The sequence below is a fragment of the Neolamprologus multifasciatus genome, chromosome 14, assembly GCF_963576455.1.
Source record: "Neolamprologus multifasciatus chromosome 14, fNeoMul1.2, whole genome shotgun sequence".
Taxonomy (NCBI): domain Eukaryota; kingdom Metazoa; phylum Chordata; class Actinopteri; order Cichliformes; family Cichlidae; genus Neolamprologus; species Neolamprologus multifasciatus.
The window spans coordinates 23,634,555-23,662,534 of record NC_140452.1 but is presented as its reverse complement, the minus strand read 5'-3'; the positions used below and the strand labels follow the sequence as shown (position 1 = coordinate 23,662,534).

Below are 27,980 nucleotides of genomic sequence, written 5' to 3'. Positions count from 1 at the left end.
TCAGGATACACACGTCTGTTTTCTACAGTCATTGGTCCGTCCATTGAAGTAAGCTTCTATCGCACGTCATTCTTCACTAGCGGTCTCCAGCGCCACACTTTCATATCTCACAGGTTTATCTTAACCATTCCGTTCTTTATGAGTTAGTTCATTCCTAATGTCGCATCATCGTTTTTTATTTCCGGATTCATTATTGTCTTTTTAAAGATGTTTTCGGATCACAGTCAAAAACACACAGTATAACCTGTGCAGTTTCACAAAACGGAACGATTAAAGTGTCACATATAATCGGGTGGGTGCACAGTCACTCTGTCACAAGAGCAAAGAGATGCCATTCATCGTCGGGACGAAGTCTTGAAGTTAGCAGAGGGTCGGAGAAGTCCGCGGTGCTGCCGCTTAACTGGTTTTCGTGTTTTCTGGTGGCGTTTTCCAACGTGTAGGCCCTCAGCATGAAAAGGAACCGTATTGTGCATGCCCTCCAAGTGAAGGAAGCTCAAGCCAAACCCAGTATATGTTGGCGAGATTACATTTCTGGGCTGGCATTTATTTTATACTGAATGAATGATTTTGTTGTGTAAAAGATACAAGTTTTATTATAGAAAAATATTGTTTTGTTTTATAAAATATGTAAATTAATTTTAATGTTGCAAAATTAATAACGATTGTTGTTTTTCTTTGGATAAAATTAATTAGATAAGTAAAATAATTTGTAAAGAAACATGTTTTGATGCTATAATAAACTTTCTTCTTCCAATAAATTATTGTTGGTGTCCCCGGGGCCTCAGATCAGTCATCTATGTGATAAATATGTTGTTTGGAACGAGGGTTACATAGTGTGATGTAGATATCTTTTCATCAGACACCAAAAAAGTGGTAATACGTATTTGAGATAAATTGTGTTTGCACAGTTGTTTCATTTGATTGTCTTTGATTTGTTGAATTAGGCCAACAATGAAGTGTGGGCCACCATTCCATCTCTCTATGGCTATGCCATGTTATCTGACTTTCTTTGAATTTTCTTTTTAACTAGTTCTATAATCATTGAGCCAACTAAATGGAGACAACCTATTAGTGCTGATTAATGAAAGCTTGCATCATAAAATAAAGAATAAGGAGGAGGAAGTACAATTATTTTTAGTGTAAGAGTGTGAGCGTGAGACCTTTCAGGACTTCAGAGCTATTGCAAAGTAAAAATGTACACCACAGAAGGAATTCTAAAAAAAAAAAAATCAAAAGAAAAATGTTTTGCAATTTGACGCTCCGCCCACCCAGTGCATATCGGTTGGTGGAAAAAACAAGGAAATGGGACGTACCCGGTAGCAGTGACTTTTTTCTATAAAGTCTGCTGTTTGTGGCGTAAACATTGCTACAAGAACAGAGGAGTGCAGTAAACCTATCACGATACACCCGTCTATCAATAGAGGTAAGCTTCTATTGCGCATCATTCTTCACTGGCGCCCATATTTTCATATCTCACGTGTTGATTTTAACCATTCCATTTTTTATGAGCTTGTCGGTCAGTTCATTGTCACGTCATTGGTTGCTTTTTCAGTTTTCATTACTGCCTTTTAAAAATGTTTTCGGGTCCCAGACAAAACAGTTTCAAAACTATTCAGTGGCACAAAACTGCATAATTTTGTGTGTAGTGAAAAAGAACTATTGCCTTAGATTCTGAAAGTGTCACATACTAGCAGGTAGGTGCACAGTCATATCAGAGCGTAGAAGTCCCCGGTGTTCCTGCTTAACTGGTTTTCGTGTTTTCTGATGGCGTTTTCCAACATTTCACTGCCTGGTAACATAATCCAGATGTTTCTAGTGGCAGATCACATTAATGCGAATCTTTGTAGATGCCAAGATTCATTTTTTTTTGCGATACGTGTGTCGAGTCATTAGAATTATGTTTAGATGATTTAAAGGATGAATGATATTTTTATTTTTAAGTAACTTAAACGGGTTCTAATTGCTGACCAAAACAAGTTTAGCCTGCGCGCTGCCCTGCATGATGAGTCACAGGCACACCCTGTGCTGACAACTACAAGGTGTATTCATTGTTATTTGTGTGCGGATTATCGCTGAATGAATTCAGATAAATTAGTAATGCAGTGTTTTCTTCTTTAAAATGCAGAGCTCATACAGAACGATAGAAACAAAAGAGAACCACTCCCTAAAGCATGCACTCTTTATAACGCACTCTATTGTGTTGGTAAGGAGCAGGTTATGTTCAGAGTTTGCAGTTTTTAAATTCTGCTGCTAACACAGAACGCACTCAAGAATACTAATTTAATCAACACAATGATCAATTTGGTCAATTTTATTGATTGAATTGAGTATTTCATTGATCTATTTAAAACGTATTGATTTGATTTGTTAACAAATCGAAGCGTCTACAGGTTAGTAATGTTAAAATGTTTAATGTTTCAGAGTTCTAATATGCAGATGTGGCGTTAGAAATAAACAGCAGTACTGAGAGCGCACTCAGCATTAAAATAAAATAAAAAAAACTAAAAAAAACCTCAATATTTTAATTTCAACATTGTGTGTAAAATGAGAAGAAATTTTCTGCACAAAGAAGTATTTCTTTATTTCCAAGTATTCGTGTCACTATCATATTCTGATTTTTAATCATCTTCACCTGATTAAATCTCTTAATGCGCCAGCCACCCCGTTTTTATGAGCGCGCACAGAACAACCGCGGTCAAGTCAAACCAGCCGCCTCTTATCCTATCGTAAAGCGTTGGATATCTTCTTGTTCGCTAATCGAGACACCCACACAAACGCACAGAGGAAGTTAAGAGAAATAAAGCTCCAGGACCATTGTTTTCCCCAGTCATGCTGTTTGTTTTTTTTTAATTTTTCTTTTCACTTTCGCTGGTAATGTGCTTCTTAATTCACAATTCAGTGGAATCTTAAATGTGACCGTACCCACACTCAGTTTCATCTCAATCAACTGCAAAATTCCTGAGAAGTTAAAAGACAGTTACTCAAATTCAACCAGGGCTGTAGGTATAGATTATTAATCTATCGATTATTCCATTGAGTAATCGGATAAGAAAATACTTTGTCTTATTAATGAGAAATAATAAATATCGTAAAGAAAAAGAAAATAAGTGTCTATCAAAATGAACTGCTCACTGTTTTCTATTAGAAATTGCATTTTTCTTTTCGTTTCATCCGTCATGTTTCATTTGTCAGAAAAAACAACAACAAAACAAATAATTTGTATTTACATCCCATATTAAGTTTTATTTTCTTAAATGCAAAATTATTTATAGAGCGAAAGTCTCTTTCTCCCCCAACTAATGGCTCCGCTTCTTTGCTCATTCGGTGTGTAAACAGTTGATGTTTAGGATGCATAGAGGAGGTATTTCCTGCATGTCCTACCAGGAGGACGTCTTAGGGCAAACCCCACAGATGCTGGACAGATTGCATTTCTGGGTTGGATGGTTGTGTGTGTATACTTTAGTTCTTTTATGTGGCATCAAAATAACAAAGGGTAGATTTTGTCATAAATACAACATAATTAATATGTACTTGATATTGTTGAAAACTCACATTGTGTTCAGAGGATAGTAAATAAGCTTTTGAGTAAACTACATTGAATAAAAGTGCAAGCAACAAGCAAATTAATTAACATGTTTTATAACTTTGCAAAATGAATGATATTTTGTACATTATGCGTAACATCAGATTTCTGTATGCTTGCATGACAACCTTAGGGTAGTAATATAGATGGTTTCACAATGATTTATATGTATATGATGTGATTCCATAAGCAAAGTCTGTGTGGCTACAATTAACCATTAAATCTGAGATATTCATGCTGTTTTTAAACTCGGTGAGGTTGATCACAGGAAGAAGATAACGAGAGTGAAAGTAATGGTTGGTTCCAACTTGGATTTTTGAGAGGAGGTCCTGCTGTCATTGTTTATCATTGTGATCAGAGGAAAACTAGGTGAAAATTTTAACCCTCAATCAATAAGTATTAAAAACAGTTATAATACTGGAAGTCAGATCATCAAAATTTGTCATGGCCATAACCACAATATTATCTGATGAGATTAATTTGGAAATATTCCTATATATATATATATATATATATATATATATATATATATATATATATATATATATATATATATATATATATTTATTTTAGGGGTGCAACGATACTCGTATCGATATTGAACCGTTCGATACAGTGCTTTCGGTTCGGTACGCATATGTATGAACAATACAAAATTTTTAATTTATTTTATCAACTTTCCTTCTGACGGTGCTGTCTGTGTTGAGCGCTCAGTGGATCTGCGCTCGACAGTGCAGCCTAGGCGGAGTAGTCACTGAGCGCAGGGCAAGCTAGTGAGACAGAAGTTAAGCTCTCCTTGCAACATGGCAAATTGAACCTCCCCCACCCTCATTCAGATCTGGCGTTTGGAACTATTTTGGTTTTCATGTGAGTATGACCCTGAAGGTAAGCGAGTCATGGACTAAAGTAAAACAGTATGTTGGATGTGCCACGCAATGCTCAATTTTTGGTGGGAAAAAATTGGTAGGAACTAGTGTGTTAGCGCAGTTAGCTCGTTAACGTGTTGGCCGTCCAGCCCCACGCACGGGGCGATCCGCGGTAGCTCGTTAACGGAGATTTGCCGTGTTGTGGCGTTAACGTCATTTCAGATTTACGCTGACAGCACTAGTGGGAACACAACAAATATGACTGCACATTTATGCCGACATCATCCTAGTGCAAAGACAAGTGGAAGCAGAGAAAAACAACAAGCAGGCATGCTACAAACTTTACCCGAGTCATTTAGACAGCCGTTAGCACATGATTCTCCTTATGGGGACCTGATATGTTTAATATGCTGCTGAGAATATAGCCCAGAAGAAGCGTATAGTATAGCTTTTATTTTGGAAAGAGCCATTTCTCTGTAATAAACTCTCTTTTCCAAAGATGAGTGATTCCTCAATCAGATACAGCGATTTTTCCAGTCGGGCTACCAAAATCTCTCTGCCCTGCCCGTCGGCCTATCGTAGGAAGGAAAAATCTATGTCAATGCTTTTGCATTCTTTCGGAAATGTAGCTGGGCAATTATGTCATTGGCATCGGTGAGCCACTGTCAATGTGACATATTGAAATCGCGTTTCAATTTGCGCTTGTTTTTTGCTTTCACTTTGCAATCGCGTGAACTGTGTATAGAGAGCGACAGCACTGATTGGTGAGTGATGATAATTTGCGCACCAATTCCTCTGACATCGTCTTATCAATCATTAGCTTACTATGCAAACATGACAAGTGAAATCTCCCGCAGCTTAAACATGTGAGAGGTTGATCGCGCAGAGAATCGCTGAGCATTAAGTGAGTGCGTGTGTAAAAGCAGCAGGATATATATTTTAGTTCTGCTGAGCCAAATAAGACAGGTCAGGGTGAAGCAGTGACAGCCAAAGAAAAGCTTACCACAAGTTATGACAAATCAGACTATAAGGCAAAAAGAAAGTGCAGCTTTATGGTTTCATGGACAAACGAATTTCTGTGGCTGCAATATGACGAGCTAAATAACCAGGGCTGCACATAAGTGGTCCGCAGGTGCACATTCGCTGTCAAAATAAAAAACGCGCACAAGATAAGAAGTTGCAACTCCTGTTTGCGTATATAAGATTTTCAGGAGGAGGACAGACATTTGTTTAGAACTCTTAAAGATGTCGAAGAAGCTCCTTTAAGCAATTACTGTGATGTACCTCCGCCTCCAAAGAAATGTCAGAAGGAGTCCGAACCACAAAAGAAGCGTGTATTCTCAGAAAAGTGGTTGCAGGAGGTGAGCTGGCTTCAAACAAATGATGAACGCACAGAGATGTGGTGCAGAATGTGCCGTGAAAATTTAATAAATGACAAATTAAAAAGGCATGAACTTTTTTTTTTTTTTGTATCAAAAAAATATCGAACCGTGACACCAAAGTATCGAACCGAACCGAACCGTGAATTTTGTGTATCGTTGCACCCCTAATAAATATATATATATATATATATATATATATATATATATATATATATATATATATATAATTAATATAGCTAAAGACTGTCATAGAGCACCGATGAATGTTATTTCAACACTAAGTCCTCAGATGTTTTTGTTTCACAGGTACAATGATGAACCGCTGTGGTCTGCTAACTCTCCAGAAGGAACCAGGTACTGACAGAAAGTAAAGGGGCTTCTGTTTTCTCTGCAGCCTCTTTTCATTCATCTAAAAGTCAAATGTAAAGACTTTTTTTTATTTGTAGTGGCTCATAATAATAAATGATTATTTCCCCATGACTGAGACAATACTCAACAAACCCATTTCAATAGCTGGATGGTCATTTGCTCTTTAGGTTATCAACATGAAAATTGCATTGAGGTTCATGGCCATTTTCACCTTCTGCTGACCAAAGTATACATAAGAAAATCTTGTGCTTCTCCCACACCCACTGGTGAAAAGTTCTGGATGGCATCAAGCTTACTCTGTGAAGTTGATCATATGCATCTTGGACAGTAGTGTACTGCTGCATATGGCTACGATTAATGCAGAGTATAACCTTGTGATACAAAAGCACAGAAGAAAAATGATGGATACAAGAAACAAACAAAATAAAATAAATGAATAATAATATAAATAAACAAACAAACTTTGCAACACTGGACAGTCATGTTTAAGTACCAGCTTGGTTTAATGGTTAACTTTTGTGTGGCTGAAATGTAACACAAGTAACAACCATTTTTAAAACTGTGCATGGTTTATGTATTTATGATTGTTCTGTTTCTTTTAGTTCCTCTGAAGAGCATTGAGGTGGAGCTGGAGGTGAGGGACCATGTGGCTACAGTGGTCTCCACCCTGAACTATGAGAATAAGGAGGACAAACCATTAGAGGCTGTTTTTGTCTTCCCTCTGCCTGGAGATGCTGCTGTCTGTCATTTCAGTGCTAAGATCGGACAGACACAGATTGTAGCTGAGGTGAAGGAGAAACAGAAGGTGAGCTGGAGAGAAAATATAACCTGATTATAAGTAAGATTTAAAATAAAAATAAACACAGTGAATGTCACTGACATGTGTCACCTGTCCTTCAGGCTCGTGAGGATTATGATGATGCTCTGAGCTCTGGTCAGCAGGCCTTCCTATTGGAGGAGAGTGATCAGAGTCCAGATATATTCTCTCTGAGTGTGGGCAGTCTGCCTCCAGGAGAGAGCGCCTCCATCAGGTTGGAGTACGTGACTGAGCTGTCTGTGCAGGCTGATGATGGTCTGAGGTTCTGTCTGCCTGCTGTGCTCAACCCTCGATACCAGCCTCAGGGTAGGAAAATCATCCAACACTTATTAATTTAGTTAAATATTTATCACAAAACAATCATGCTTGTAACAAGCATGAGTCCCAGTAAAAATGTACCACAGTGATTTGCAACTATCTCTAATGTCAAGTACAGGTAGTGAAGGTGCAGGAGTCCAGGTAACTTCTGTTCCAGCCTCTCTGGTGCCCTACAGTCTGTCTTTCTCTGCCCGAGTGTCCTCTCCTCGTCCAATCTCTAAAGTAGAGTCCACTTGTTCCCTGGACCCTCTGCAGTACCTCAACACTGATCAAACCCAGGCCACGGTAGGTAGAGTGCTGCTGTTTCTGCTGTGTGTGGTTGTTACTTATTACTGAGAACTAAATATGGATGTGTTTGTGGTGTGCAGGTCAAGCTGGCTGCAGGACACAAGTTTGACAGAGATGTTGAACTGCTGATTTATTACAAAGACGCCCACCAGCCCACTGCTGTGGTGGAGGCAGGACAGGCCTCCGCTGAGCCAGGTGAGTGAAAATGAGTGAAGTAGTTGGTCTGCAAATACAGATTTTATTATCTATACTCTTTAAGTTTTTGAACAAACAATGAAAAGCAAATTTAGGTAATTTTTAAAATTTGTTTATTTTTCAGGCTCTCTGATGGGTGATCCAGTGGTGATGGTGAGTCTGTACCCTGAGTTCCCCCAGTCTGTGATGTCTTCAATGGCTTCATGTGGAGAGTTTGTGTTCTTAATGGATCGATCTGGAAGTATGGGCTGTCCTATCACAAACAGCAAGCAGCAGGAAACTCGCATCAGCAGTGCCAGGGTATCTGTATTAAGTTATTACAGTCAGAAAATCTTTCATAGTGTTCCTCTCACACAGTGGGCTCACCATATTTTCCATCCCTCACCATCCTGTTCTCTTAAGGATACTCTGCTGCTCCTGTTGAAGAGCTTACCAATGGGCTGCTATTTCAACATTTACAGTTTTGGGTCCGGATATGAACACATCTTCCCGTGAGTCTCTCCCTCATATCGGTCAGCCCAAGAAAGGCCCTTCTGTCTTTAATATCTGAATGGATGTTTTGGTTATGTGTTTATGTGATGGCAGTAAGAGTGTGGAGTACAGCCAGCAGACCATGGAGGAGGCTCTGAAGAAAGTTGAGCAGATGGAGGCTAATCTTGGAGGAACGGAGATCCTGCAGCCCCTCAAACATATTTACAGCCAGCCCTGCATTCCCAATCAGCCAAGACAGGTAACACACACAGTCCGACACTTTCCTGGTTATGGCTCATGTTGGGGATGATCTGGTGGTTCGATCACTGGCTGCACACCAGTGTGTTCTTGAGCCCCAATGCACATGATGCAGACTGAGTATGTGTGCGAGTAAATGCTTGATAGAAAGTGCTTGGATATAGAAAAAGATCCTGGAGCCCTTCAAATGTACTTACAACCAGCCCTGCATTCCCAGTCAGCTTAGACAGGTAACACAGACACTGGCTTACATTAATTTACTGGAGACTTTAGAAACATTAGCTAGAAAAAAGTGCTTTGACATAGAACAAAGTGCTTGTATTCACCCATTTTTGTGAATATGTGAAAGAGACATGTTGTATGAAGAGTTAAGTTCTCAAGCAGAGTAGAAAAAGCACTTTAAAAAAAAAAAAGCACTCTTCTCCATGCCTGATTCATGCCCTGGGGGACGGGGCTATGGCTCCCCACATGCTCTAGCAGATCGTTACATGGAGAAACCTTTTGAACACAAGCGCGCCCATTCACACAGGTGTGCAAACGGGTGTTCACTGTTCACAGACACAAGCTACACCTTTCTTGGCTGCTACCTCAAAGCACATTGTGCGCTGTCGGTCCTGCGTGTTGCACAACAACATTCAATATTTAGTATTTACTGTTATTTACACTTAGCTAGACTAAAGCAATGGTGTTTTGTTTATTATGTTTTTCTCTCTCTCTATCTCTCTCTCTTTTTTTTTTTTTTTTTTTTTGCCAGTTGCTTGTTTTCTCTTTTTTTTTTTTTTTTTCTTTTTCTCTCAACAGGTAATCCAGGAAATTTTTTTTTTTCTTTTTTAAGTGCCCTTTCTCACTGTCCCTCTTCCCCTCTGTTTTTCTTTTCCTTCCTCTCTTTCTTTCTCCCTTTCCTATCTCCCAGCCATGTCTGTCCCGTCTGTAACAACTGAAAATAAAATAAATAATAACAACAAAGGTCAATCAAATGGACCAATATGGCAAAGCCGTGATGATCCACTTGGATAAATCCGTTGGGCATCTTTGTTGGCCTTCAGACAACAATTCTGATGGCTAAAGAATCAAATGGGACAGGCAAAAAAAAAAAACCTCTAATAAGATTCAGTCCAATTACCATATCTGAAACCTAACTCAGCTCTCAGAACAAGCTGTGTGTTTGTGGGTCTTTTGTTTATTATGTCCTTTTGTGCCAACTCTCCTCTCTAGCTGTTTATCTTTACTGATGGAGAGGTGGGGAACACCAAAGAAGTGATAGATCTGGTGAAGACTAATTCAGGTTCTCACAGGTGAAACCACAAAAACACAACTATATCTACACAATTTCCAGAATGTCCAACATGTGCACTGTGTACTCAGAGAAAACTGTTGTATTGCAGGTGTTTCTCTTTTGGGATTGGGGAAGGGGCCAGCTCTGCTCTCATCAATGGGATGGCCAAAGAAGGAGGAGGTCACGCTCAGTTCATCACAGGGACTGACAGGATGCAACCAAAAGTAAGACATTTAACACAATTATGAAGGAGGATAATAACACTATATGAAGGACTTACTAAACATACTTCACCAACTTGTAAAATATATTACATCATCTTATTTTGCTGGTTTGACTAATGGTAATAAACTTAATCCAATATTTTTGTTTGACACCATCAGCAGATTCCTTAATCTCCCTCAATCTGCTTCCCCTGCCATGTATTCCAGTGACTGCATCAAGTCTGTGTGTCTTCAACTGACTCAAATCTCTTGATCAGTTCTCTTCTCAGAGTTTAAACTAATTTTCTCAACATATCTCCTTGACATTATTTCACACACTTTTGTCCCATAAGTCCCATTATTGCACACGTTTTCCTGCCCAGTGGACATTGTCTGTCCTAAATTCATTAGCAGGTTCTACGTGTCATCTGTCCTTGGCTTTTCTCTATTATAAATCATTCCGTTCATCTTACCCAGCGTCTTTCCTCTAGGGAAGACATCCCTCCTTAGATTCCACTGTTTTAGGTCATTATGGGCCAATTTCCAAAGTCTTTGAGAAAGTTGTTGCTTCTCAATCTGGTATTGACAAAACCACAGCACTGAAACAACTTTATTAAAAAAATAAATTAATTAAAAAATTGCTAATGGTATTCTTATGCACTCGGATAAGGGAAAATATTTCATTTTAGTCGTGCTTGACTTATCTGCAGACTTTGATACCACTGATCATGCTACTCTTATCACCAGAATACAAAACTAGATGGCATCACTGGTACTGCTTGCAAATGGTTTTCTGCATATTTAATCAATGAATTCATATTAATCAATGTAGAGTGGTGTGAAAATGTGTTTTCCCCCTTCCTGATGTTATATTTTTTGTCTATTTGTCACAGTTAAATATGTCAGCTCATCAAACAAATTTAAATATCAGACAAAGATAACACAAGTAAACACAAAATTAAGTTTCTAAATTAACCAGTTTTATATTGAAGGGGAAAAAGTCCAAACCTACATCGCCCTGTGTGATAAAAATGATTGTGATAACTGGTTGAGCCACCCTTAGCAGCAACAACATTAAACCCAGTGAAGAGGTGGCAATATTAATTTTATCAGAACAAAAAGAGAAGCATTCCTGATATTTTGTTTAAGGAGTTTACACTTTACATGCATGAATGAGGATTTATCTATGAATGAGTTTCTGTGAACTTTTGTGTTTCTATGTTTTTAACTAGATTTTTGCATCTTTGCGCTCTTTTAATGTTCCTGTACTCATATTAGCTTTTAATTTGTATTTTTTATATTAAGTTATTTGCATTTTTCTGTACAATATTGATTATGTATCATGTTAAGAAATGTTGGGATTTCCCGCCCCTTCCCTTTTAATTTGTAGTGGTTTAGTCCAGAATCTATTTTGGCTGTAGCTTAACCAATGAACCAATACCACCTCGTTAATGTCAATTGGTCAGCTGGTTTATTTGTTGAGTTGTAATTGGTCCACTTGGAAATTCTTTTCTATCTTTTTCTGTTTCCTCATTTTTTCTTTATACATTAACTGTTGGACATTTTGCAACAACCCTGATAAGGCCACAAGACAAAACACGTTGTTCACTTAATAAAGTTGTTCCCTAGAATCTTAAGCGTCGCTGGAGTCTCTGTGTCATCAGATCTTTGTCTTCTCCATGCACTTTGGAAGTTGGTGAAGTTGTGCCAGAAATATTTGTTGCTATCACTGTTCACCAGTGTCCCGTGTTATTGCCATTTGTGGATAATGGCTTTTACTGTGGTTCGCTGGAGTCCCACAGCTTTACAAATGGCTTTCAACACTGACAGATCTAATTACTTTGTTTCTCATATGTCCCTGAATTTCCTTGGATCACAGCTTGATATCTGGCTTCTGAATATCTTTTGGCCTACTCCACTTTGTCATGCAGCTCCTATTTAAGTGATTTCGTCATTAAGAACAGGTGTGGAAACAGAAACTGAACTCAGCTTTCCAAAGATGTGATACACAGCAGATCATTTCTGGGCCGTATAGGTTTTTTTTCCTCTCTGACTTTGAGGTGATCATACTTTTGAGGTTGTGGTGCCCAAACCCTGGAATAGTCTTCAGCTTATCAGGAATTTTTGTAATTGTTTTAAACGACTGATGAAAGCACATTTTTATTGGTTAACTTTCCCTTAATCTTTTCCTCTCTATTTTGGGCCATAGTTTGTATGTTGGAATAAATGTTTGACTGTAAGGTTGATTATGTGTCTGTTTATGTGTATGTTCAAACATGCATAATAATATTTAATATGTGGTTGTTAATCAAAAACTGAAGTGCTATACATATAGAATAAAAGTAATGATGTCAAGTTAAACACTGAAGCAGCAAATTTGGAGAGTTTTTCTTTATTTTTCAGGTGATGCAGTCACTGCGATTTGCTCTGCAGCCGGCTGTGGTCGACGTCTCAGTCACATGGGATTTACCAAAGGAAGTGTCTGTCACTGTCCTCTCTCCACCAATCACAGCACTTTTCCAGGGTCAGAGGTCACTGATTTATGCCCAGCTCAGTGGACAGGTAGGAGCAGCAGCCTCTCATGTTGTTGTTTAGGTATTTGATGACAGTAATTAACGTGACTTCTAATTCTGTGTCAGAGCTCAGAGGCAGCAGAGGGCTGTGTGACGGTGAAGTACAGCCTGGCAGGTCATCCCTCTGAGAACCAGCTGCACTTCAGTCTCAGTCCTGCAAAGGACACTGGGTAAAACAGTTGAACACAAACAGCACACTTCTGTTTTGAAATGCGAGTGTTGAATTTAAAACAATATTTTCAGAAACATAACTCTATTTACCTCTGCTTACTAGAAAACAGTTAATAATACACAGACCTAATGGTTTTTGTCTAGTTTTAAACATGTTTCACTTTTTCTAATCTTATTTTCTTGGATTAGGGGTATCATAATATCTAATAGTATATGATTACTGATCACAAACATTTAGACATGACAGAGGAATCTCAGTCCGCAGTTTCTGGGAAATCAAGGAGACATTTTTTGACCTTAAGTGAAAAAAGTACTGTGCAACAATCTGCCATTTTTACTGTAAAATACACGAAGAGCAAACAGCTTGACCCACACAGGTACCTCTCCAACAACAACTAATTTGTGCCCTCAGTGCCTCATTTTGTAAAGCATGACAGTCATAGTGTTTGTTTAGAGAAGAAAACATAGTCTGTCTGACCTTTAGAGGCAAATCTGTCAGAAGCAAAAAGGAATCTATGCAAGATACTGTTAGGACTCCTTTAGCCTGATAACTGGGGTTAAGTAGAGAAAGACGCAGTACATCTGTCTGGACTATTGATCACTATCCTCTGTCAATGCGAGTGATATAAACAGAAAATATAGCACAAAGGTAAGTGGTAACTTTATTCCATAATAGATCTTGAAAATATAGCCACTGGCAATACTGCTTCATTATCTTTAAAAAGCAATTTTGGACTTAAATAGCAAAATAACACCTACATTTTACAGTAAGTTCAACACACTGTTATCTATGTTTATCAGATTCTCTTTAAAAATCTTAAAATTTCTTTTTGCTTTCTTAACATTGTCTCCATGAAGCCCAGTGACACAAATCAATAGATCAAACTACAGTCATGTCTTTAAGACATCAAGACCTTGGTGAACTCTAATTTCCTGCTTCTAAATTCAGACTAAACTGATGTTATGAGATAGCCTTTATTTGTCAGTTGCAGGTCTTTTGCCCACAACCGAGATGACAGACCTTGCCGACCGTACATACAATACACAAACATCACATTGGGGAGACAGGTCAGGCTAGGTAGCGAGAAAAACAAACAACATCGAATGTGTAACACATTGAATGTTGTTGTTTTTTCCTCGCTACCTAGCCTGACCTGTCTCCCCAATGTGATGTTTGTGTATTGTATGTACGGTCGGCAAGGTCTGTCATCTCGGTTGTGGGCAAAAGACCTGCAACTGACAAATAAAGGCTATCTCATCATCATCTCATCAATCTTCGACTGTGCCTCCAGCTGACCCGATGTCCACATCATGGGGGAGGTAAGCGTTGGAGGTGGCGTTGGATAGGGAGGGTGATGCGTCAGTGAGTGCTTATCAGTATCAGTATATGTATGTGTGTGCGTGTCCATAGTTCAGTTGAGACAGTGTCCTTTGCCCCGCCAGGCTAAGTAAACGGTCTTCCAGCCAACCCAGGTGGCCTTGTAGGGAATGGGAAGGAACAGACTCAACACAGTCGTTATCAGGGAGTTTTTGTTCAGCTCCAGCCTTGAGCCCACAGCTGGCGCCAAAGGGGTAGCCGGATTATGATGGTGATTTTTCTTTTGCAAACAACTCATGAGAATTTCAAGCTGTTTTTAACACTCCGACACTGGTCTCTCAATCTCCCGTTAATAGCTGCGAGTTTCTCCATGATGTTATTAGCCGTCTATTCCGTGGTCTTGTCTCTCTTTTGCTCACATAGCAGGTTCTGAGACCTCACGACCACAGCCAACTGATCCGAGATGTAATCCAGCTTCCGCCCAGAGATGTTGTTCTGAGTTGATTCTTTCCTGATGTAATCCAACATACATACGCTCAGAGGTGTTATTCTGAGCATTCACTGCAGTCGTAAGCGCCTCCAAGCTCTTAACCATGCTGCCTTCAGTGAGCCCTTTCTGAGAAGCCGCACCTGTCGTTCCAATCCCAGCGTGCAGCCTTGTAGGGGTTTGAACAGCCGGTTCCGCTCTCTTAATTCTCTGATAAGCCAGGGCCAAGCCAGCTCCGATCAGCAAGAACCTTGTTATCATGATTCCGAATAGGTAGATATCTTCAGCGTCCTCGATCGACAGTCCCGCCAGGCACACGATCCTCTGCCACCCGTCCATCATGTATCCGGCAGGGAAAGTCCCTCCAGGGCACTCGGGCTCTCCCGAGCCCAGACTTCTCGTTAAATGGTGTCAATAGCATTCAGAGACCAGTTGATCAAATCCATAATTCTCTTTTAGGTTTTAGACACAGACTGTGAGAGAGTGTTCCAGGGAAAGTAATACAAAAAAGACTTGAGACTAGACAAGGACATAAGAACTAGCAGGGAAGATAAGGGAGAGGAGAAAAAGTGCGTCCGCCTCCTCCGAGAGCCAAAGAAAGAAATAGCTTTGTCTTTGACCCTAAAAATCTTTACAACATTGTGTCTGACCAGATATTTAATAGCTTTACTTTGAGCTACAGCAAGGCTGTGAAGAATCCTGGAGCCAGTTTTGATCTGATATATCTTTTAATTGACATGTCAACCAAATATTTTGCACTATTTTCATTTATTTGTGCAATATGTCTAAAATGAGAAACATCCTGTCTCAAAGTGATGCTGAGAAATTTGTTAATGAAAAAAATTAGAGCATTTATTGCTTTAGGTTGGACTATTGTAATTCATTATTATTCATCACTGCAAAAGCTCCACAAAAAAACCTTCAGTTAATCGAAAACACTGCAGTGAGAGTACTAAAAGTACTAACTCTCACTCTCTCTCACACTTTCTCTGTCTGCCTCCTTCTCACCCCCAAACAGTCTCAACAGACGATTGACTCTCCATGACCCTGGTTCTGCAAGGTTTATTCTTGTTTAAAGAAAACTTTTCCTTCCTCCTGTTGCCAAGTGCTTGCTCATGGGAAGCATCTGGTCATTATTTTTTCTCTAATATTTTTAAGCTTATATCCAAATTGAATTAAATTAACTGGCTAATTGCAAATTATAATAATTTATACTGCCTATCAAAGTGACCTTGGGGATTTTTGCTAAGCTGCAGCCTTTCTTTACTATAACTCCTGTTAAAACTATTTTAATTATATCTATATCCAAAACAAATACTACAACACTGAAGTCTAGGAAATGGGTCCAGTTTTTGTTTTAACTGAAGCAAAGCTCAGGGATCTCTTAAGCTGATTTATTCTTTTTGTACTTCTCAAAGTACGAAAAAAAAATGTTTCCAAAGTAACTTCAAATTTCACACAGCCAGTAAAACCAAGCCCAGCTCAGTGAATACATGGGTAACTCCATAAAATCAACACGGGACTTCTGCCTATCCGTCTACGATTTTCATAAAAATGTTATGGTGTGGGCACATATAATGAGTGCTGTGAAAATTTCACTTCAAAATTGAAGTACTACTCAAGATATGTTTCTTTGAAAAATGCTCTGTCAACCCTGGTTTTTTTTTTTTCTCTTTTTTTATGTGAAACGCTTAACCTCAAAATGAATCAGGATCCATTAATCTTGGATTCAGACATTAAAAATGTTTGAGTATGCTCTTTAATTTTACTTTCAAATTGGATTGAGCAAATACGACCGGTTGTACTACTAAAACAAAAATATCACTAATTGTCCTGCACAGATAGAATATATGCATATTTTTCAAGGTCCTGAAAACATGCATACAATAGTATTGTTAATAATCAACTACCAATGTAATCAATGTTTGACTCACTTCCAGCTTATCGTAGCTTTCCTTGACTATAGCAACTTCTGTGCTGCAGCCTGAGCTTTTCTAAATTTCTTATGATCAAATTAAGGCGACCGTGTGGAGTATTTTGCCACAGCTACTTATCTGACTCAAAGGTACAGACTCCTTTCCCTCAACAAAGCAGCAAAGTTAGAGTGACACAGAGACTAAGATACACAGATATGTCTGTGAAGGTTCTCAGTCATCCAGGTCGTCGAAGGAGCTTGCAAAGAAAAGCGTCTGGACTTCTTTAAGTTGCTTGAAGACGTTTCACCTCTCATCTGAGAAGCTTCTTCAGTTCTAAGGTCAAATGGTGGAGAGTCCCAGATATAAACCTAGTGGGAGTATCCCCCCACAGAGGGACAAAAGGACCTCCTGATGATCCTCTAATCGTCTGAGCCAAGGTGTGAAACTGGGTGTGGGTCCCAATCAGCCAGAGTTTCGAGTGAGTTCATTGTGAAACCTGGCCCCACCTTATCATGCGAATTCCTGAGGTCAGATGGCCCAGGATGTGAGTGGGCGTTAAGGCATCTGGGGAGGGAACTCAAAACTGGATTATAGATGGCAGACAGTTGGTGTTGCAAACCACCACCTCTGTTCAAAGATGGTCGCTCACAGTGGACATAGATGGCTTCTTTCACTCCTCTTTCAAACCATCTGTCCTCTCTGTCCAAATTGTAAACATTGGCATCCTTGAAAGAGTGTCCTTTATCCTTTAGATGCAGATGGACTGCTGAGTCTTGTCCTGTGGAGGTGGCTCTTCTATGTTGTCCCATGCGCTTGTGAAGCGGCTGTTTGGTCTCTCCAATGTAGAGGTCTGGGCATTCCTCGCTGCACTGTACAGCATACACCACATTGTTAAGTATGTGTTTTGGAGTTTTGTCTCATAGAGATTTGTCTATGTTGCACATGGCACAACATCTGGGACTCCCCACCATTTGACCTTAGAACTGAAGAAGCTTCTCGGATGAGAGGTGAAACGTCTTCAAGCAACTTAAAGAAGTCCAGACGCTTTTCTTTGCAAGCTCCTTTGAATACACAGATATGGGTATACCGATTTGGTAAATTTTGTTCATTCTTCCAAAAGGACATTTGTTAGGTCACACATCGATCACGTTGAGTTCAGGACTCAGTGCAGGTCAGTTCTCACCAGTCTCGCTCATCCATGTCTTTATGGACCTCGCTTTGTGCACTGTTGCACAGTCATTCTAGAACAGCGAGGGGTTATCCCCAAATTGTTCCTGCAAAGTTGGGAGCATGAAACTGCAATTTTAGGAGAAATTATACTTTTGTTAGCTTTGGCTGGTTTTGTCACATCACAGTACTGTTTGTTTGAAAGGTAAACGTGAGTACAAAGTTGTTCTGAAGTGAAGACTGAGAGATTTGTTTGACTATCCCGACTGGGCGTGGTTTAAATTTTCTTTTGTGGTGATATACTATTTTATCCAGTACCAAGCTGTCTATTAGCAAATGCACTTGCACATTATCTTCGGCAGGAGAGGTCCTTTTATAAAGGAGATAAAATTACAAAAAGAGATATATTAATTACCAAAAACACAGATAAGTCTAGGTAAAATCAGCTACTAGTAGAGGATGAGATAAAGAAGGAACATTCAAGGAACTATGTCAATTGTGGTGATGCCGAAAAAGTTTGTTTGTGTTTTAAAGTGATGAAAAGGAAATGGATGGAAAGGAAATTATTGTGGTTCTGTGCCTTCTTGTCTGCAGGCTAACAGTCCACAGGTTGGGTGCTCGGACTCTGATTCGCTCCCTGGAGATGGATGAGAGAGAGAACAGAGGACAGCAAGATGGAGGAGTGAAGGAGAAGGTGGTAAAGCTCAGTGTCCAATCAGGAGTGAGCAGTTCTTTCACTGCCTTCATTGCTGTCAACAAAGACGACAGCAAAATGATTCAAGGACCTCTTGTGCGCAGAAATATTCCAACACCCCGTGAGTTTATTTCAAAAGAAAAAATAAAACTCTGTCAGGCACAGACTGAAGATGAAGATAGACTTGAATTAAGGGGTACAATGATATATTGAAAAGCAGACCATAAGAGTCACAGACAGTACAAATATAAAGAAAAGTTGGTTAAGGCAAAAAGTAAGATTCAGTAGCAAAAAAATGATGCAAGGAATCAAGATTCCAAAATGGATGTTAACACCAGGGACCCACACAGCGTTCAAACACAGTTAAATTGTCTTTTACACACACACACACACACACACACACACACACACACACACACACACACACACACACACACACACTATTTCCTCCTCTGCAACTTGACCACCAATCCTCCTGTTCGGCACCTTATGTTTTGCAAAAGCTTGCAGCTGGCCCTCTCTCTGCTGCTCCCCAGCATAACTAAAAATGTGAGAGTCTCCGTGAGCCTAATTCCCTCCACCTGGACTTCAGCCTCCCTGGGACTGGCCCTGGAGTCTGCTGCACCACCCTTCCACTGCAGCGGAGCCATAGACCACACCCCTGCCACACAATCCCAATGTCTGACTGAGGCCCAGGCCGCATCTGGCTCCCCCTGTGTAAACGGGAGAGGAAATTGTCCATGACCATCTGTGGCCTATGGACCACCTTGAACTTAAAGGGCTGTAAAGTCAGGTACCACCGAGTGATCCAGGCGCACTGTAGCGGGGCGTGGTCTGAGCAGAGTGCGAACGAGAGCCCCAGGAGGTAATAACGAAGGGAATTGACCGCCCACCGGATTACCAGACAATCGTTCTCCAACATGCTGTATTTTGCTTCCGGCTGATGTAAAGAACAAGGCGGTTAACCCCTCTTACCTGCTGGGACAAAGCGTCCTCCAGCCTTCTGTTCGAGGCATCCGTCTGCAGGATGAAAGGGAGGGAAAAGTTTGTGGAGAAGTAGCTCCCCACAGAGAGCCTTTTTCACCTGCACAAATGCTGCTTGGCATTGCTCCACCCACTGGATCAGATCTGCGGCACCCTTTCAGGTGAGATCTGTCAAAGGACTGAAACTAGGCATGAACTGGTTATGGTACCCCACGAGGCCCAGGAACTGCCTCACCTCCTTTTAGGTCTTGGGGCGCGGGGAGGATACAGTGGCAGTTGTCTTCTCCATCTGTACGTGCCTGCCCACTCCCCAAGTGCTAACCCAGATGCTGTACATCCCTCCATCTAAATGCACATTTCTCAGGGTTTGCCCTGAGCCCTGCCTGCTGCAGAGTCTCCAGGACCGCAACCACCTGCTGCACATGTGCACCCAGGTGTTACTGTGAATGATAACATCATCTAGGTGAGGCCGCCCCACCCAGTCCATGGGGGACTGGAAAGTGGTTGGGGCTTTGGGCAAGCCAAACAAAAGTGTGAAGAATTGGTACAAACCATACACAGTGGAGAAGGCTTTTTTTTCCCCCTTAAACTCTGCAGACAAGAGAATGTGCCAGTAGCCCTTGGTTAAATCTAGCATCGTGCAGAATTTTGGCAGTGCCTAACTCGTCCAGAAACTCGTCGACCCAGGCCATGGGGTAGGCCTCAAACCGTGACATTTCGTACATTATGTGCCGTGCAACTTTTCTATTAACCCCATTTTCAGCATCTCGGTGGCTTTTAAGCACCAACAACTGGGTGTGTTCCTCCTCTGTGCGAGTGTCACGGCTCTCTCGTTCAATGATACAAAGTACGGGTAGGGCCACAAGGCTTTAGGGCACACCAAGTGACCATCAATTACTATCTTGGTCAAAGGCTGAGCGTAGGGTGTCGTCACGAGACTGCTCCAGTGGAAAATCTTCTGTGGGGCGAATCATCCACTCAGGCGGGGCCTCATGAAAAGGACCCACCACTTCTTCTCCCCAGGAGTCAGCGTTGGACAACCCCGCGTCACCACTTAGCACCACGCAGACACTACAAGCTACTACTGATCATGATCACATCCTGACATACTGGCCCAAAAGTTTATTAAATCTCAGCCAATTCATCCCCAAAGTCAGGGATGCGACAGATGCCAACTAACTGCAGCCTTTATTCTATGTGTGTTTCCCTTAACTTAAATACGCAGCGGCACTATGGGATATTTGTGGCTGTCCCCATGCACACATCTAACCTCCACCCGCTCCGCCTCCAACAATGTGCAAGGGGAAACCAGGGCTTGGTGGAGCAGAGTCTGCGTGCGGCCCACGTCCACCAAAGCCTGGCGTATACCCCGGAAGGCTCAGAGCTGCTGTCTGGCCCTGTCGTCACAGTAGTGACTGCCACCGCTGTGGCCCAGAAGATTTCCAAGAACATCTGGGGAGTCATCATCACGGATCCACACAACGTTCGATCACACATGATGCCTCCTAATCAGCAACTTGACCACTGAGCTTCCTGTTCAGCACTTTGTTTCCCAGCGCATCTTGCAGCAGTTTTTAAAATTTTGTTTAGTATGTAAATCAATGCCAATGTATGCTCAAGCAGCCATGGGTAATTAAAAGCATGCAATCTGGCTCTTAAAGGATAATAAACAAGTGCTATAAATGCTGCAGCGACCAATAAGACTAAGCTTTACTCGCAGACACATTTGGGAGGTGAGAGTAATAAGTTCTGAAATTCCACAGTATTGTATTGCATCGCATCACATCACAAATACTGTTTGTAGTGTTTGTGTTATATTTCTACTTCCCTAAAATAACATCAAGTTCTTTTTAACAAATTCTTATGAAATATTTGACTTTTTTTTTTTTTTTTTAACATCCTAGGTGTCCTCGCCATGGCATGTAGTAAGTAGAAGTTGAATATCAGAATAACACACATCTGCACATCTATACATTTCTAACAATAAATAGAAACAAGCCAAAATATTTCTGTTTTAACTTATTCGAAATGTTTTGTTATATTTGGAATATTAGTGAACATCTTTAATACTTACAATACTACCTGTGAGGCTCTGCAGTAATATTATAATCCAGTAGTAGTTCATTCTATCTCCCATGAAAACAGAAAAAAACAGATTAAACACATGAAGATCTTATATACTTTAAATAATGCTAGTATTGTTGTAGTATAGTTGTAGTATTTGTATTATTTTTCTGTATAACTAAACAGTGTAAATAAGTCAGTACTCAACTTTTTATGCAGTTGTTGACCTAATGTGTTTCATCTTGTCTTCATGGGAGTTTACACTTCAAAATAATGGTGAACATATTTTACACTTTAAATACGACTTATTACTGCAGTGCTTCACAGGTAGTATTATATCAGAATTTAATTATTTTACTAGTTTAATTATTTATTATTGTTGGCTAATCCTCTAGGTTTTTTTTTTTTTTTTTTTTTAATTATTATAATCTGGTGAAGTGAGGCTGAGTGATTTTTGTGGCACACAGTGCTTGATGCAGAATGACCACAAAATGAGAAAAAAATTAACTGGAAAAAAAATCTAAACACTAGAGAACAAATTGGAATTAACAAGTTGTATAAACCAAGGTGTTGAGCAAGAGGTAAATACAGCAGGGATCAATCAGACAACAGGATGCAGGTGAGGAAACTTATGTTTCTTATGTAGAAATGTCAGGAACGTTACGACATGAAAACGGAATAACCAGACTGAACAGATAGGCATTGTATATATTTTGAACACTGTTTGTACTATTTGTGTTGCATTGGTATATCAGCCTGTGAATGTTAAAAAGTATGAAATTAAATGTCTGGACCTATTCGTTTGTTTACATAATAGGGAAGATGGCCAGGCCAATGTGTGCTCGAGTGCCCATGAGTAAGTAAAAAGTGACTGACAATACACCACATATTTGTGCGTTTTTAAAAAAAAAAAAAAAAAAAAAGGACTAAGTTGTTAACTTTTTTGAAATATTAGATGTGCAATACTGTATGCAAACAGCTGCAATATTTGCTTGGATAACCTTTGTAATGGGCTGTGTCCCAAAGTGAAGGCTTTTATCTGATAACCTCAGTCTGTTTGATTGACTGATTGATTTATACATTTTTAAAGCAGTGTTGTTCAGACTGTTGTAATCATTCACCCTGATTTTTTTTTTTTTTTGTAAATATAGTGTGCATGGATGCTGCTCCATCCGCTATTAGTAAGTAAAAGCTGAGTGACAACACACATCTACACACATACACATTTCTGAGAATAAAAACAAAGAAACCAACATATTTGTATTTGAACTTATTTGAAATGTTAAATGTCAAACATTAACTACACAGTTGCTGCAGTATTTGTTTTGACAGTTGTTGTAATTGGCTGATTCCTTAGTCAGCAATTAAAGATGTGCAAGCTTTTACAGTGGCTTGCAAAAGTATTCGGCCCCCTTGAACTTTTCCACATTGTGTCACATTACAGCCATAAACATGAATCAATTTTATTGTAATTCCACGTGAAAGACCAATACAAAGTGGTGCACATGTGAGAAGTGGAATGAAAATCATACATGATTCCAAACTAAATAACTGAAAAGTGGGGTGTGAGTAATTATTCAGCCCTCTGAGTCAATACTTTGTAGAACCACCTTTTGCTGCAATTACAGCTGCCAGTCTTTTAGGGTATGTCTCTACCAGCTTTGCACATCTAGAGACTGAAATCCTTGCGCATTCTTCTTTGCAAAACAGCTCAGTCAGATTAGATGGACAGCGTTTGTGAACAGCAGTTTTCAGATCTTGCCACAGATTCTCGATTGGATTTAGACACCAGACAGGTCAGGGATAAAGTTATTGGGAAATTTAAAGCAGGCTTAGGCTACAAAAAGATTTCCCAAGCCTTGAACATCCCACGGAGCACTGTTCAAGTGATCATTCAGAAATGGAAGGAGTATGGCACAACTGTAAACCTACCAAGACAAGGCCGTCCATCTAAACTCACAGGCCGAACAAGGAGAGCGCTGATCAGAAATGCAGCCAAGAGGCCCATGGTGACTCTGGACAAGCTGCAGAGAAGAATGGGCAAGAATTCCAGTCTCTAGATGTGCAAAGCTGGTAGAGACATACCCTAAAAGACTGGCAGCTGGAATTGCAGCAAAAGGTGGTTCTACAAAGTATTGACTTAGGAGGCTGAATAATTACGCACACCCCACTTTTCAGTTATTTATTTGTAAAAGATGTTTGGAATCATGTATGATTTTCATTCCACTTCTCACGTGTACACCACTTTGTATTGGGCTTTCACGTGGAATTCCAATAAAATAGATTCATGTTTGTGGCTGTAATGTGACAAAATGTGGAAAAGTTCAAGGGGGGCGAATACTTTTGCAAGCCACTGTACTTATAGTACAATTTATGACAAGCTGCAAGTCACGATAATGACCTCAGAAGCTTAACTTGACTTACTGATCTAAACAGCAAATGAAATGTCTAACTTTCACAACATTTTCATACAAGCATCATAATCTAGCTGCGATTCCTTCCATGTGAAACGTATTTTTCTGAATTAGTAAATAATTAGAAATCTAACTTATTAAAATGTGGCCCTATTAAAACTGTGACAGATACCATCCCTTTGTGAGATTCAGAGAAGGCCGTATGTGTATGTTTGGCTCCTTCAACAAAGCAGTGATTTCTTCTTCCCTGCACAAAAGAGTAAAAACAATGAAAGAGATCATTTAATAAGTCAATGTGTCCAAAATTTGAATGTTTAAATGTAGGTGATGTTTATCAGCATTTAGATTTAAATACAGTTTAAATATTGTAGTAATGTTTTAACTTGCTGTGAGACTTAGTATGATGTGGAGACATCACATGTTAACATGAAATATTAACCTGATTTTCTCATGGTAATTTGCTTTCCTTAAAGATAAAGACCGATGAATGTGAATAAAAGGACAGAATATCTGAGTCATGTTCAGATTATCTAAAAGCAAAAAGTGAGGTTGACTTCAAAATATTTGTTCCAAGAAATCAAGATTCTAATTAGAAAGGTTACAATGATATACACTTAAATACTTTTATACTATTTGTTTTGTATTTGTATATCAACAAATCAGCAATTTAGTGTTCCTTAGCAAATTCTTATGAAATGTACTAACTTTTTTTTGTGTGCGTGTGTTAAATTCTTTCTTTTTTACATTATAGTGTGTAACTCCATCTCCATGGCGAAGTGTGACAGAACTACCAAGGGTAAATAGAACCTAAATGACACATTTAAACATCTATGTAAATGTGTAGATGTACATGTGGAAAAAAAACCCATCATGTTCTTTTTTTTTTTTAAACTTATTTCACATGTGAAATATGCAGTACTTTATGTATAAGACCATTATTACTGCCGGTTATAATGGGCTGTATCTTTAAAGTGAAAGTGAAGGTTGAGTCATGTATTTTATTTTTTTTAATTTGTGTGTGTGTGTGTGTGTGTGTGTGTGTGTATATATATACGTACGTACGTACGTACGTAGGTATGTATGTGTATATATACATATACATACATATGTATGTGTCACTAAACCTCAGAAGCAAGAAAGTTGATATTTCTTCTTAAGTAAATCAAATGTAATGTCTTCATCTCATGCCATCCTCTTTTGTTTTATGATTTTAACCTTGTGATGTAGAGTCTATCTCTCGAGGAGTTGTACATGACATGGGTAAGTAAAACACATTTCTATTCATACAGTAGTAATCACATAGTGTGTTCCTCCATGTGTGTATGTGTATAAGTAACATATGTATGTAGAGAGAGTACGTAGTCTCAAAAGGGTTGCAAATGCGTATTGATGTACAGATGTACGCATTTTGAAATTAGTTTTAGGTGAGGTCAGATTGCTTCGTATTTGTGTGTGAATTCAAGCTGGTGTGAGTCTTCAAAAGTCACACCCAAGTCATTGTACACACTTGTGTGGTTTAGGCTTGGTTTAGGCTTATGGATCAATCCTTTTGAACACATTTTTCTTCATACATATGCATCAGTTAGAGGAGCAAGCAATAAAAAGAGTAAATACAGAAAAACCAATTTTAATAAATGTAAGAATCGATGTTTTGTACTTGTAATTTAGGCATTTCTGTGAATACACAAACGGTTAGACACAGAGGAAATTATGAGCTGTTACATGTAGGAGTTGGTATGGTGGTCTGGAACATCATGTATATCAAGGTTTGTTTGTGCCTCTGGAAATTATTATTTTCTTAATGTGTGTGAACCCATCAGTTATAATTGCAGGGTTAGAATAAAATAAGAAAAAAAGCATGTATATTCTTGGTAGACATGAAGGGAATTTAACATCGAGTGGAAGTGACTGTACAATGTTTAGTTCAGTTGCTTAGATAATGAGATCCAGTTTTCTGCCATTGAATAATTAGTCTTGTATTCCAATAAATCAGATCAAAACAATTTAATTCATTGGCCATATATTTTCTCTGTTAAGCATGTGAACCGCATACTTTACATCATAATTTATCAAGCTTTCAACTCCCTTACTTTCAGATGGTATTCATTAAAACCTCGGTAATTGATGGCGTGTTATTGCCAGCTTTTATTTTTCTTTAATAAGTTCACACTGTTGAAAACTTTTTATTTGTGATGTTGATCTCAAATACATAAATGTTTATTTGTTGCATAGTTTACAAGAAGGTGGTTTATGCACTGGTTTATAGAGTTCTGTCTTCTCATCTAACACCATAATCGGGTCTAGTTTTTATTTCATTTTTGGTTTTCCAGTTGCTGCCCCCGAGCAGCCACCCAGAGACCCTTTGCTGCACTTAGTCTCCCTGCAGGGGGCGTCTGGCTGCTGGCTGCTTGATCCAGCTCTGGCTACTGCACTGGGAAAGACCAACAAGGAGGTGGAAAAGTCAAAGCCTGAAAAGGTGGACTGTTTTCATTTTAAATAATAACACACTAAATGTTAGTTATTGTAGGGTGGCACGGTTCCCCCCCTTTTGGTGGTCCTCCTCGGGTCCTCGTACTCTGGGGCCTCTGGATATCTGGGGCCTGGATCTCCTCCATACCTGCTTCATGCCCTGGGGGACGGGGCTATGGCTCCCCACACTCCCTAGCAGATCGTTACATGGAGAAACCTTTGGAATACAAGCATGCTGATCCACACAGGTGTGCACACAGGTGTACACACGGGTGTTCACAGACGCGGACTACACCTTTCTTGGCTGCTGCCTCAAAGCACATTGTGCACTGTCTATCTTGCGTGCTGCACAATATCGTTTAATATTTAGTGTCTACTGTTATCTACTGCTAGCTAGTTTATTGTGATGGTGCTGTTTTTATTATGTTGCTCTTTTTTTGTTTGCTTTCTCTTCTGTTTTTTTCTCCATACAGGTGATCCAGGTGTTTTGTTTGTTTTTCTTTCTTTCTTCTCCCTTTTCTCACAGTCTCTTCTCCCCTCTGATTTTCTTTCTCTCCCTCTCTTTCTTTCATTCTTTCTCCCTGTCCTATCCCCCAGTCATGTCTGTCCCGTTTGTAGCAACCGAAAATAAAATAAATTCATAATTATAATAAAGGTCAATCAAATGGACCAATATGGCAAGGCCATGATGATCCACTTGGTAAAATAAATCCACTTGGCATCTTTCTTGGCCTTAAGACAACAATTCTGATGGCTAAAGATCCAAACGGGACACACACACAAAAAAAGGGTTAGTTATTGTAAATCGGATGCTTCGTGCTCATGTTCCATGATTTGAACAGAAACACATGATGTAATTAAAAACACAACAAAAAACAAATGACAATAAAGTCAAACTAAATGTAGGCCTTGAAAATAAACATCTGTATATCAGAAGCTAAAACACTGGTGGTAATCACACGTCTAGACAGAAATTCCTTTGGGATTACATCAGGAACAGCATCCAGTGTAATAATCTGCCAAATCAAATATGCAGAGCTACACAACTTGGTGACCCCTTGTGACTAGTAAGCAGCCAGGAATAACTAATACTACTGGTTGTAGAAAGTAAAATCATGTAGCATGTTTTTATGTGTTTTATTTTATTGTCTTTGATTTGGTGAATTAGGCCAACAGTGAAGTGTGGGCCACCATTCTGGCTCTGATCTGGCTTCATGGTTTCAAGATGGATGCAAAGGACGAGTGGGAGCTTCTGGCTATGAAGGCTGCCTCATGGCTTCGTGCTCAGAATGGTAGTAACACGCTAATTAAAGAATAAAATGTTTTAAAAATTGTTTCATGCTACAATCTACTTCCCCCCCCCCCCATACATTCATTGCTTTAATGTCTGTGTTGTGTTTTCAGCACCGTGTGTGAGAGAGTGTGTGGATGCTGGAAATGTCCTGTTGGGCTGCAGTGTGAAGAAGGAAGCTCTGGGCCTATGAGGGTTTTCTGAAAGTGGATTGGTGAACAGAAGCATTTCTACTTACACCATACTGGATTTGACTTGGTGTTGCTTTGTGAAATCTAACATTTTATAATTGTTATAAAAACAGAACTGTTCTTTGACTATAAAATGTTATTTTACATTTGAGCCAAATTTGACTTTAATGTTCAGAATGATCTGAAAACCCATAATATACTGTAAAGATTAGAAA

The 27,980-nt window shown here is 39.5% G+C and overlaps 1 protein-coding gene across 4 annotated transcripts; it reads left to right on the top strand.

Annotated features, from left to right (window-relative positions):
- The first annotated feature begins 28 nt into the window (after positions 1–28).
- Positions 29–27,980, top strand: LOC146504081 (von Willebrand factor A domain-containing protein 5A-like). Of its 4 annotated transcripts, XM_085131175.1 has the most exons (23): positions 1,270–1,423; positions 3,841–3,952; positions 6,138–6,185; positions 6,803–7,005; positions 7,101–7,323; positions 7,454–7,620; positions 7,704–7,818; positions 7,943–8,118; positions 8,221–8,309; positions 8,404–8,548; positions 9,763–9,842; positions 9,933–10,047; positions 12,430–12,588; positions 12,666–12,769; positions 18,253–18,473; positions 21,241–21,261; positions 22,215–22,256; positions 22,552–22,581; positions 24,566–24,610; positions 25,042–25,074; positions 26,145–26,290; positions 27,452–27,575; positions 27,688–27,980. In XM_085131175.1, exons 3-23 carry the CDS (start codon positions 6,143–6,145, stop codon positions 27,765–27,767), a joined length of 2,361 nt encoding a protein of 786 aa, XP_084987301.1. In that variant the 5' UTR covers positions 1,270–1,423; positions 3,841–3,952; positions 6,138–6,142; the 3' UTR covers positions 27,768–27,980. The 4 variants fall into 4 exon arrangements, with proteins under 4 accessions (XP_084987300.1, XP_084987301.1, XP_084987302.1 ...); XM_085131174.1 differs by lacking the exons at positions 1,270–1,423; positions 3,841–3,952 and adding an exon at positions 29–48; XM_085131176.1 differs by lacking the exon at positions 3,841–3,952 and having other exon boundaries at positions 22,218–22,256.